At 38.8% G+C, this 13,368-nt stretch overlaps 1 protein-coding gene across 1 annotated transcript in view; it reads right to left on the bottom strand.

The window, feature by feature from the left end:
• The window catches only part of LOC116410388 (mucin-2-like), a 58,797-nt gene that overhangs the window by 10,350 nt on the left and 35,079 nt on the right, over positions 1-13,368 (bottom strand). Inside the window, exons 28-29 of the mRNA XM_031900753.1 lie at positions 12,650-13,021; positions 302-12,460 (exon numbers count right to left, since the gene is read on the bottom strand). Of these exons, the coding sequence (XP_031756613.1) occupies positions 302-12,460; positions 12,650-13,021 (12,531 nt within the window). The remainder of the gene's footprint in view (positions 1-301; positions 12,461-12,649; positions 13,022-13,368) is intronic.

Raw genomic sequence — 13,368 nt, 5'->3', positions numbered from 1 at the left:
AGTGTCTACCCAGAAACCAACCATACATTATAGTCTGGAATAAGATATAAGAGGACCACAAAAGAATATTTGTTCTTTTTCAACCACAGACACTATGTGAATAAAGAAATAGAACGCAAACTGGAAATTGTGTAAGTATATGATTAATAAGGATAGCAAACCCACTTCCAATACAACCTTACAACCTTTCCTCTAATCTATATAATAACCATAACAACATTTACATAATCAGTGAGAAAATACATTAACTTAAAAGAGGTCAGAAATGTAAAAATGGAAAACTGGTAGGTTTTTGTCTTACCTGGAGAAAAGAATTCGTCATTTACTTTGCAGAAGCAGGATGTTGAGCTGCTAACAGATGATGGAGATGATGCCAATGAAACTCCAAATGATGTGGAAGGGGTTGTTGTTAATAAAGGGGAAGATGGGAAATGACTTACAGGTGAAATTTTTGTGGATAATAGTGGAGTAGTATTAATATTTGAAATGGAGGATGTAGAAATAAATGACAAAGATATTGGAAACAATGTTGTACCAGAAGTGGAAGTGACAGTAGTACTTTTTGATGTCAAAGATGTTGAGGAAGTTATTTTACTAGGCGATGTTATAGGAGATGAGGTTAAAATTATGGTAGAACCAGAAGTCACACTAGAGCTAGTTTTAGAAGATGTTTTTTCAGTAGTTGATGTAACAAAGGATGAATGAGATTGAGTCATTGGCAAAGGTGTTGTTGTCAATGACACTGCGGAAGAGTGTTTACTAGAAGTAGATGTTAAAATTTCAGGATGAGGTGTCGTCTCCAAGGGAACTACAGTTGATAATGTACTTTTCACAGTCACTGGTTCAGTAACACTTGATGTTGATGGACCTTCAGTAACAATTGATGATAGAGTAGTTGTTTGAGGCATATGTGATGTTGGTTTAACGATACCTGTTGTTGGAGACCTTGGAGAAGAAGCTGATGCAGAGGAGATAGCTGAGCTTTCTGATGTAGATGTTAAAATGCTAGGAGGAGGGGAAGATGTAGCTTTTGTTTCGGGTACTGATATTTTTTCAGTAGTTGATGTTACAGAGGATGAATGAGATTGAGTAATTGGCAAAGGTGTTGTTGTCAATAAAGCTGAGGAAGAGTGTTTACTAGGAATAGTTGTTACAATTCCAGGAAGAGGTGTCGTCTCCAATGGTCTAGTGATGGGAACTTCAGTTGATAATGTACTTTTCACATTCACTGGTTCAGTAACACTTGATGTTGATGGACCTTCAGTAACAATTGATGATAGAGTAGTTGTTTGAGGAATATGTGATGTTGGTTTAACTATACTTGTCGTTGGAGACCTTGGAGAAGATGCTGTTGCAGAGGTTATAGCTGGACTTTCTAAAGTGGATGTTAACATGCTAGGAGGAGGGGAAGGTGTAGCTTTTGTTTCGGGTACTGATATTTTTTCAGTAGTTGTTGTTACAGAGGATGAATGAGATTGAGTCATTGGTAAAGGTGTTGTTGTCAATGAAGCTGCGGAAGAGTGTTTACTAGGAGTAGATGTTACAACTCCAGGAAGAGGTGTCGTCTCCAGTGGTCTAGTAATGGGAACTTCAGTTGATAATGTACTTTTCACAGTCACTTGTCCAGTAACACTTGATGTTGATGGACCTTCAGTAACAATTGATGATAGAGTAGTTGTTTGAGGAATATGTGATGTTGGTTTAACTATACCTGTTGTTGGAGACCTTGGAGAAGAAGCTGATGCAGAGGAGATAGCTGAGCTTTCTGATATAGATGTTAAAATGCTAGGAGGAGGGGAAGGTGTAGCTTTTGTTTCGGGTACTGATATTTTTTCAGTAGTTGTTGTTATAGAGGATGAATGAGACTGAGTAATTGGCAAAAGTGTTGTTGTCAATGAAGCTGCGGAAGAGTGTTTACTAGGAGTAGTTGTTACAATTCCAGGAAGAGGTGTCGTCTCCAATGGTCTAGTGATGGGAACTTCAGTTGATAATGTACTTTTCATAGTCACTGGTTCAGTAACACTTGATGTTGATGGACCTTCAGTAACAATTGATGATAGAGTAGTTGTTTGAGGAATATGTGATGTTGGTTTAACTATACTTGTTGTTTGAGACCTTGGAGAAGATCCTGATGAAGAGGTTATAGCTGGGCTTTCTAAAGTGGACGTTAAAATGCTAGGAGGGGGAGAAGGCGTAACTTTAGTTCCGGGTACTGATATTTTTTCAGTAGTTGATGTTACAGAGGATGAATGAGATTGAGTCATTGGCAAAGGTGTTGTTGTCAATGACACTGTGGAAGAGTGTTTACTAGAAGTAGATGTTAAAATTTCAGGATGAGGTGTTGTCTCCAAGGGAACTTCAGTTGATAATGTACTTTTCACAGTCACTGGTTCAGTAACACTTGATGTTGATGGACCTTCAGTAACAATTGATGATAGAGTAGTTGTTTGAGGAATATGTGATGTTGGTTTAACTATACCTGTTGTTTGAGACCTTGGGGAAGATCCTGATGCAGAGGTTATAGCTGGGGTTTCTAAAGTGGACGTTAAAATGCTAGGAGGGGGAGATGGCGTAACTTTAGTTCCGGGTACTGATATTTTTTCAGTAGTTGATGTTACAGAGGATGAATGAGATTGAGTCATTGGCAAAGGTGTTGTTGTCAATGAAGCAGCGGAAGAGTGTTTACTAGGAGTAGATGTTACAATTCCAGGAAGAGGTGACGTCTCCAAGGGTCTAGTGATGGGGACTTCAGTTGATAATGTACTTTTCACAGTCACTGGTTCAGTAACACTTGATGTTGATGGACCTTCACTAACAATTGATGATAGAGTTGTTGTTTGAGGAATATGTGATGTTGGTTTAACTATACTTGTCGTTTGAGACCTTGGAGAAGATGCTGTTGCAGAGGTTATAGCTGGGCTTTCTAAAGTGGATGTTAAAATGCTAGGAGGGGGAGAAGGCGTAACTTTAGTTCCGGGTACTGATATTTTTTTAGTAGTTGATGTTACAGAGGATGAATGAGATTGAGTCATTGGCAAAGGTGTTGTTGTCAATGAAGCAGCGGAAGAGTGTTTACTAGGAGTAGATGTTACAATTCCAGGAAGAGGTGACGTCTCCAAGGGTCTAGTGATGGGGACTTCAGTTGATAATGTACTTTTCACAGTCACTGGTTCAGTAACACTTGATGTTGATGGACCTTCACTAACAATTGATGATAGAGTTGTTGTTTGAGGAATATGTGATGTTGGTTTAACTATACTTGTCGTTTGAGACCTTGGAGAAGATGCTGTTGCAGAGGTTATAGCTGGGCTTTCTAAAGAGGATGTTAAAATGCTAGGAGGAGGGGAAGGTGTAGCTTTTGTTTCGGGTACTGATATTTTTTCAGTAGTTGATGTTACAGAGGATGAATGAGACTGAGTCATTGGCAAAGGTGTTGTTGTTGTCAATGAAGCTGTGGAGGAGTGTTTACTAAGAGTAGTTGTGACAATGCCAGGAAGAGGTGTCGTCTCCAATGGTCTAGTGATGGGAACTTCAGTTGATAATGTACTTTTCACATTCACTGGTTCAGTAACACTTGATGTTGATGGACCTTCAGTAACAATTGATGATAGAGTGGTTGTTTGAGGAATATGTGATGTTGGTTTAACTATACTTGTCGTTGGAGACCTTGGAGAAGATGCTGATGCAGAGGTTATAGCTGGGCTTTCTAAAGTGGATGTTAAAATGCTAGGAGGGGGAGAAGGCGTAACTTTAGTTCCGGGTACTGATATTTTTTTAGTAGTTGATGTTACAGAGGATGAATGAGATTGAGTCATTGGCAAAGGTGTTGTTGTCAATGAAGCTGCGGAAGAGTGTTTACTAGGAGTAGTTGTGACAATTCCAGGAAGAGGTGTCGTCTCCAATGGTCTAGTGATGGGAACTTCAGTTGATAATGTACTTTTCACATTCACTGGTTCAGTAACACTTGATGTTGATGGGCCTTCAGTAACAATTGATGATAGAGTAGTTGTTTGAGGCATATGTGATGTTGGTTTAACTATACTTGTTGTTGGAGATCTTGGAGAAGAAGCTGTTGCAGAGGAGATAGCTGAGCTTTCTGATATAGATGTGAAAAAGCTAGGAGGAGGGGAAGGTGTAGCTTTTGTTTCGGGTACTGATATTTTTTCAGTAGTTGATGTTACAGAGGATGAATGAGATTGAGTAATTGGCAAAGGTGTTGTTGTCAATGAAGCTGCAGAAGAGTGTTTACTAGGAGTAGTTGTGACAATTCCAGGAAGAGGTGTCGTCTCCAATGGTCTAGTGATGGGAACTTCAGTTGATAATGTACTTTTCACATTCACTGGTTCAGTAACACTTGATGTTGATGGACCTTCAGTAACAATTGATGATAGAGTAGTTGTTTGAGGCATATGTGATGTTGGTTTAACTATACTTGTTGTTTGAGACCTTGGAGAAGATGCTGATGCAGAGGTTATAGTTGGACTTTCTAAAGTGGATGTTAAAATGCTAGGAGGGGGAGAAGGCGTAACTTTAGTTCCGGGTACTGATATTTTTTCAGTAGTTGATGTTACAGAGGATGAATGAGATTGAGTCATTGGCAAAGGTGTTGTTGTCAATGAAGCTGTGGGAGAGTGTTTACTAGAAGTAGATGTGACAATTCCAGGAAGAGGTGTCGTCTCCAAGGGTCTAGTGATGGGAACTTCAGTTGATAATGTACTTTTCACAGTCACTGGTTCAGTAACACTTGATGTTGATGGACCTTCAGTAACAATTGATGATAGAGTAGTTGTTTGAGGAATATGTGATGTTGGTTTAACTATACTTGTTGTTTGAGACCTTGAAGAAGATCCTGATGCAGAGGTTATAGCTGGGCTTTCTAAAGTGGATGTTGAAATGCTAGGAGGAGGGGAAGGTGTAGCTTTTGTTTCGGGTACTGATATTTTTTCAGTAGTTGATGTTACAGAGGATGAATGAGATTGAGTCATTGGAAAAGGTGTTGTTCTCAATGAAGCTGCGGAAGAGTGTTTACTAGGAGTAGATGTTACAACTCCAGGAAGAGGTGTCGTCTCCAATGGTCTAGTGATGGGAACTTCAGTTGATAATGTACTTTTCACAGTCACTGGTTCAGTAACACTTGATGTTGATGGACCTTCAGTAACAATTGATGATTGAGTAGTTGTTTGAGGAATATGTAATGTTGGTTTAACTATACCTGTTGTTGGAGACCTTGGAGAAGAAGCTGATGCAGAGGAGATAGCTGAGCTTTCTGATGTAGATGTTAAAATGCTAGGAGGACGGGAAGGTGTAGCTTTTGTTTCGGGTACTGATATTTTTTCAGTAGTTGATGTTACAGAGGATGAATGAGACTGAGTCATTGGCAAAGGTGTTGTTGTCAATGAAGCTGCGGAAGAGTGTTTACTAAGAGTAGTTGTGACAATTCCAGGAAGAGGTGTCGTCTCCAATGGTCTAGTAATGGGAACTTCAGTTGATAATGTACTTTTCACATTCACTGGTTCAGAAACACTTGATGTTGATGGACCTTCAGTAACAATTGATGATAGAGTAGTTGTTTGAGGAATATGTGATGTTGGTTTAACTATACTTGTTGTTTGAGACCTTGGAGAAGATCCTGATGCAGAGGTTATAGCTGGACTTTCTAAAGTGGATGTTAAAATGCTAGGAGGGGGAGAAGGCGTAACTTTAGTTCCGGGTACTGATATTTTTTCAGTAGTTGATGTTACAGAGGATGAATGAGATTGAGTCATTGGCAAAGGTGTTGTTCTCAATGAAGCTGCGGAAGAGTGTTTACTAGGAGTAGATGTTACAACTCCAGGAAGAGGTGTCGTCTCCAATGGTCTAGTGATGGGAACTTCAGTTGATAATGTACTTTTCACAGTCACTGGTTCAGTAACACTTGATGTTGATGGACCTTCAGTAACAATTGATGATTGAGTAGTTGTTTGAGGAATATGTAATGTTGGTTTAACTATACCTGTTGTTGGAGACCTTGGAGAAGAAGCTGATGCAGAGGAGATAGCTGAGCTTTCTGATGTAGATGTTAAAATGCTAGGAGGACGGGAAGGTGTAGCTTTTGTTTCGGGTACTGATATTTTTTCAGTAGTTGATGTTACAGAGGATGAATGAGACTGAGTCATTGACAAAGGTGTTGTTGTCAATGAAGCTGCGGAAGAGTGTTTACTAGGAGTAGTTGTGACAATTCCAGGAAGAGGTGTCGTCTCCAATGGTCTAGTAATGGGAACTTCAGTTGATAATGTACTTTTCACATTCACTGGTTCAGAAAAACTTGATGTTGATGGACCTTCAGTAACAATTGATGATAGAGTAGTTGTTTGAGGAATATGTGATGTTGGTTTAACTATACTTGTTGTTTGAGACCTTGGAGAAGATCCTGATGCAGAGGTTATAGCTGGACTTTCTAAAGTGGATGTTAAAATGCTAGGAGGGGGAGAAGGCGTAACTTTAGTTCCGGGTACTGATATTTTTTCAGTAGTTGATGTTACAGAGGATGAATGAGATTGAGTCATTGGCAAAGGTGTTGTTGTCAATGAAGCTGCAGAAGAGTGTTTACTAGGAGTAGTTGTTACAATTCCAGGAAGAGGTGTCGTCTCCAATGGTCTAGTGATGGGAACTTCAGTTGATAATGTACTTTTCACATTCACTGGTTCAGTAACACTTGATGCTGATGGACCTTCAGTAACAATTGATGATAGAGTGGTTGTTTGAGGAATATGTGATGTTGGTTTAACTATACTTGTCGTTTGAGATCTTGGAGAAGAAGCTGTTGCAGAGGAGATAGCTGAGCTTTCTGATGTAGATGTTAAAATGCTAGGAGGAGGGGAAGGTGTAGCTTTTGTTTCGGGTACTGATATTTTTTCAGTAGTTGATGTTACAGAGGATGAATGAGATTGAGTAATTGGCAAAGGTGTTGTTGTCAATGAAGCTGCGGAAGAGTGTTTACTAGGAGTAGATGTTACAACTCCAGGAAGAGGTGTCGTATGCAGTGGTCTAGTAATGGGAACTTCAGTTGATAATGTACTTTTCACAGTCACTAGTTCAGTAACACTTGATGTTGATGGACCTTCAGTAACAATTGATGATAGAGTAGTTGTTTGAGGAATATGTGATGTTAGTTTAACTATACCTGTTGTTGGAGACCTTGGAGAAGAAGCTGTTGCAGAGGAGATAGCTGAGCTTTCTGATGTAGATGTTAAAATGCTAGGAGGAGGGGAAGGTGTAGCTTTTGTTTCAGGTACTGATATTTTTTCAGTAGTTGATGTTACAGAGGATGAATGAGATTGAGTAATTGGCAAAGGTGTTGTTGTCAATGAAGCTGAGGAAGAGTGTTTACTAGGTGTAGTTGTGACAATTCCAGGAAGAGGTGTCGTCTCCAATGGTCTAGTGATGGGAACTTCAGTTGATAATGTACTTTTCACATTCACTGGCTCAGTAACACTTGATGTTGATGGACCTTCAGTAACAATTGATGATAGAGTAGTTGTTTGAGGCATATGTGATGTTGGTTTAACTATACTTGTTGTTTGAGACCTTGGAGAAGATGCTGATGCAGAGGTTATAGCTGGACTTTCTAAAGTGGATGTTAAAATGCTAGGAGGGGGAGAAGGCGTAACTTTAGTTCCGGGTACTGATATTTTTTCAGTAGTTGATGTTACAGAGGATGAATGAGATTGAGTCATTGGCAAAGGTGTTGTTGTCAATGAAGCTGCAGGAGAGTGTTTACTAGGAGTAGATGTGACAATTCCAGGAAGAGGTGTCGTCTCCAAGGGTCTAGTGAGGGGAACTTCAGTTGATAATGTACTTTTCACAGTCACTGGTTCAGTAACACTTGATGTTGATGGACCTTCAGTAACAATTGATGATAGAGTAGTTGTTTGAGGAATATGTGATGTTGGTTTAACTATACTTGTTGTTTGAGACCTTGAAGAAGATCCTGATGCAGAGGTTATAGCTGGGCTTTCTAAAGTGGATGTTAAAATGCTAGGAGGAGGGGAAGGTGTAGCTTTTGTTTCGGGTACTGATATTTTTTTAGTAGTTGATGTTACAGAGGATGAATGAGATTGAGTCATTGGCAAAGGTGTTGTTGTCAATGAACCTGTGGAAGAGTGTTTACTAGGAGTAGTAGTGACAATTCCAGGAAGAGGTGTCGTCTCCAATGGTCTAGTGATGGGAACTTCAGTTGATAATGTACTTTTCACATTCACTGGTTTAGTAACACTTGATGTTGATGGACCTTCAGAAACAATTGATGATAGAGTAGTTGGTTGAGAAATATGTGATGTTGGTTTAACTATACTTGTTGTTTGAGACCTTGGAGAAGTTCCTGATGCAGAGGTTATAGCTGGGCTTTTTAAAGTGGATGTTAAAATGCTAGGAGGAGGGGAAGGTGTAGCTTTTGTTTCAGGTACTGATATTTCTTCAGTTGTTGATATTAAAGAGGATGAATGAGATTGAGTCATTGGCAAAGGTGTTTTTGTCAATGAAGCTGTGGAAGAGTGTTTACTAGGAGTAGATGTTACAATTCCAGGAAGAGGTGTCGTCTCCAAGGGTCTAGTGATGGGAACTTCAGTTGATAATGTACTTTTCACAGTCACTGGTTCAGTAACACTTGATGTTGATGGACCTTCAGAAACAATTGATGATAGAGTAGTTGTTTGAGGAATATGTGATGTTGGTTTAACTATACCTGTTGTTGGAGACCTTGGAGAAGAAGCTGATGCAGAGGAGATAGCTGAGCTTTCTGATGTAGATGTTAAAATGCTAGGAGGAGGGGAAGGTGTAGCTTTTGTTTCGGGTACTGATATTTTTTCAGTAGTTGATGTTACAGAGGATGAATGAGACTGAGTCATTGGCAAAGGTGTTGTTGTCAATGAAGCTGCGGAAGAGTGTTTACTAGGAGTAGTTGTGACAATTCCAGGAAGAGGTGTCGTCTCCAATGGTCTAGTGATGGGAACTTCAGTTGATAATGTACTTTTCACATTCACTGGTTCAGTGACACTTGATGTTGATGGACCTTCAGAAACAATTGATGATAGAGTAGTTGGTTGAGAAATATGTGATGTTGGTTTAACTATACTTGTTGTTTGAGACCTTGGAGAAGTTCCTGATGCAGAGGTTATAGCTGGGCTTTCTAAAGTGGATGTTAAAATGCTAGGAGGAGGGGAAGGTGTAGCTTTTGTTTCAGGTACTGATATTTCTTCAGTTGTTGATATTAAAGATGATGAATGAGATTGAGTCATTGGCAAAGGTGTTTTTGTCAATGAAGCTGTGGAAGAGTGTTTACTAGGAGTAGATGTTACAATTCCAGGAAGAGGTGTCGTCTCCAATGGTCTAGTGATGGGAACTTCAGTTGATAATGTACTTTTCACAGTCACTGGTTCAGTTACACTTGATGTTGATGGACCTTCAGAAACAATTGATGATAGAGTAGTTGTTTGAGGAATATGTGATGTTGGTTTAACTATACCTGTTGTTGGAGACCTTGGAGAAGAAGCTGATGCAGAGGAGATTGCTGAGCTTTCTGATGTAGATGTTAAAATGCTAGGAGGAGGGGAAGGTGTAGCTTTTGTTTCGGGTACTGATATTTTTTCAGTAGTTGATGTTACAGAGGATGAATGAGACTGCGTCATTGGCAAAGGTGTTGTTGTCAATGAAGCTGCGGAAGAGTGTTTACTAGGAGTAGTTGTGACAATTCCAGGAAGAGGTGTCGTCTCCAATGGTCTAGTGATGGGAACTTCAGTTGATAATGTACTTTTCACATTCACTGGTTCAGTAACACTTGATGTTGATGGACCTTTAGTAACAATTGATGATAGAGTAGTTGTTTGAGGAATATGTGATGTTGGTTTAACTATACTTGTTGTTTGAGACCTTGGAGAAGTTCCTGATGCAGAGGTTATAGCTGGGCTTTTTAAAGTGGATGTTAAAATGCTAGGAGGAGGGGAAGGTGTAGCTTTTGTTTCAGGTACTGATATTTCTTCAGTTGTTGATGTTACAGAGGATGAATGAGTTTGAGTCATTGGCAAAGGTGTTGTTGTCAATGAAGCTGCGGAAGAGTGTTTACTAGGAGTAGATGTTACAATTCCAGGAAGAGGTGTCGTCTCCAAGGGTCTAGTGATGGGAACTTCAGTTGATAATGTACTTTTCACATTCACTGGTTCAGTAACACTTGATGTTGATGGACCTTCAGTAAGAATTGATGATAGAGTTGTTGTTTGAGGAATATGTGATGTTGGTTTAACTATACTTGTCATTTGAGACCTTGGAGAAGATGCTGTTGCAGAGGTTATAGCTGGGCTTTCTAAAGTTGATGTTAACATGCTAGGAGGAGGGGAAGGTGTAGCTTTTGTTTCGGGTACTGATATTTTTTCAGTAGTTGATGTTACAGAGGATGAATGAGATTGAGTCATTGGAAAAGGTGTTGTTGTCAATGAAGCTGCGGAAGAGTGTTTACTAGGAGTAGATGTTACAACTCCAGGAAGAGGTGTCGTCTCCAGTGGTCTAGTGATGGGAACTTCAGTTGATAATGTACTTTTCACAGTCACTAGTTCAGTAACACTTGATGTTGATGGACCTTCAGTAACAATTGATGATAAAGTAGTTGTTTGAGGAATATGTGATGTTGGTTTAACTATACCTGTTGTTGGAGACCTTGGAGAAGAAGCTGATGCAGAGGAGATAGCTGAGCCTTCTGATGTAGATGTTAAAGTACTTGGAGGAGGGAAAGGTGTAGCTTTTGTTTCAGGTACTGATATTTTTTCAGTAGTTGTTGTTACAGAGGATGAATGAGATTGAGTAATTGGCAAAGGTGTTGTTGTCAATGAAGCTGCGGAAGAGTGTTTACTAGGAGAAGTTGTTACAATTCCAGGAAGAGGTGTCGTCTCCAATGGTCTAGTGATGGGAACTTCAGTTGATAATGTACTTTTCATAGTCACTGGTTCAGTAACACTTGATGTTGATTGACCTTCAGTAACAATTGATGATAGAGTTGTTGTTTGAGGAATATGTGATGTTGGTTTAACTATACTTGTCGTTGGAGACCTTGGAGAAGATGCTGTTGCAGAGGTTATAGCTGGGCTTTCTAAAGTGGATGTTAAAATGCTAGGAGGAGGGGAAGGTGTAGCTTTTGTTTCAGGTACTGATATTTTTTCAGTAGTTGATGTTACAGAGGATGAATGAGATTGAGTCACTGGCAAAGGTGTTGTTGTCAATGAACCTGTGGAAGAGTGTTTACTAGGAGTAGTAATGACAATTCCAGGAAGAGGTGACGTCTCCAATGGTCTAGTGATGGGAACTTCAGTTGATAATGTACTTTTCACATTCACTGGTTCAGTAACACTTGATGTTGATGGACCTTCAGAAACAATTGATGATAGAGTAGTTGGTTGAGAAATATGTGATGTTGGTTTAACTATACTTGTTGTTTGAGACCTTGGAGAAGTTCCTGATGCAGAAGTTATAACTGGGCTTTTTAAAGTGGATGTTAAAATGCTAGGAGGGGGAGAAGGCGTAACTTTAGTTCCGGGTACTGATATTTTTTCAGTTGTTGATATTAAAGAGGATGAATGAGATTGAGTCATTGGCAAAGGTGTTGTTGTCAATGAAGCTGTGGAAGAGTGTTTACTAGGTGTCGTCTCCAATGGTCTAGTGATGGGAACTTCAGTTGATAATGTACTTTTTACAGTCACTGGTTCAGTAACACTTGATGGTGATGGACCTTCAGTAACAATTGATGATAGAGTGGTTGTTTGAGGAATATGTAATGTTGGTTTAACTATACTTGTCGTTGGAGATCTTGGAGAAGAAGCTGTTGCAGAGGAGATAGCTGAGCTTTCTAATGTAGATATTAAAATGCTAGGTGGAGGAGGCATGGTTTTAGTTTGGGTTACTGATATTTTTTCAGTAGTTGATGTCCCAGAGGATGAATGAAATTGAGTCACTGGCATAAGAGTTGAAGTTACAGAAGATATGGAAGAATTTTTACTAGAAGTAGTTGTTTTTATCCCAGTAGATCTAGTGATGGGAAATTCAGTTGATAATGTGTCTGTCACAGTTGACATTGACATTTGACCTGATGTTGAATATTGAGATGCTGTTGTCCTAGAATATTCATGACATTTTCTGTATTCACAGCATTCAACTCTAATTTCAAAGTTATGGCAAATTGCGTTTTTGGTATTGACGCATATCAATCCATCTTTTTTGCTGCAGCTTACATTTTGGTTTAATTCCTTTATTGCTTGATAAGGATATTCCTTTGCTCTACACTCCACTTTTGTTGGATTCTTACACACATCGAAGCCTTTGGCTTTTATGTTGTCGAAAGTTTCAAAATCACCATCATTAGGACCCAAGCCAGGCCTGCTTACATCATACCAGTCTGACCAAGTACAGTTATAAGCTTCAAAACAAATTGTTGGTGAAACTGCAAGAACAAATGAGAAATATTTTTAATCAGGAAATTTATAGACTATTTAATTATAATAATAACATAATAATAATGTAATAATATTTTTTTTTTACTAACGTATACAAATGTAAGCATAGATAGAATATACGTTGATTAAACATTTATGCATAATTGAATTTAAGTATTATTTTTTAAATAATTTACCATTTGAAATTGTTGTAGTATGATCTTGACTTTTTGAGGGAATTGTAGGCTGTGAAGTATTTGAAATGTCTATGCCAACAGTGGAGGATACAGTTCCTGGAGAAGTAGCTGTAGTAATCAGGCCTGTGTGACTAGTGACAGAGCCCGGTGATACAGAGACTGACGGTTGAGTAGATCTACTGGTTGGTATGGAGCTTGAGGTGGAGAAGTTGAAAATTGTACTTGGACCCAGTGTTGATGTACAAGGTCCAATATTTCGTTTTATAGTTGAATTATCAGAACAAATAGCTTCTATACATCCTCCAATGCCATCCATGGTAGAGTATATAACTTCTCCAGGCAAAAAGTTTTTTCCTTCATAATAACAACAAACTATAATATAGAAAAAATGTATTAATACATTTAAATATTGATAAAACATGAAATAAAATAAAATAAAAAATAAAATAAAAATTGTGTCTAGACATTTACTATGTATGAGCAGTTGTATAAAAAAGGGCACTGAATATACATTAAAGGGGCAATATAAACTTGTTGTTCTTCACAAGTTCAATGTATAAGGTTTGAGTTCAGTGTATAATCTGTCTATTGTTTTCACTAAAAAAATAGACATAAATGCTGAACACATGATTAATTCAAAGTACAGGTATGAGACATGTTATCCAGAATGCTCGGGACCTGGGGTTTTCTGGATAAGGGATCTTTCTGTAATTTGGATC

Source organism: Xenopus tropicalis, chromosome 4, assembly GCF_000004195.4.
Source record: "Xenopus tropicalis strain Nigerian chromosome 4, UCB_Xtro_10.0, whole genome shotgun sequence".
NCBI classification, from domain to species: domain Eukaryota; kingdom Metazoa; phylum Chordata; class Amphibia; order Anura; family Pipidae; genus Xenopus; species Xenopus tropicalis.
This window is presented reverse-complemented; position numbering and strand designations above follow the sequence as displayed.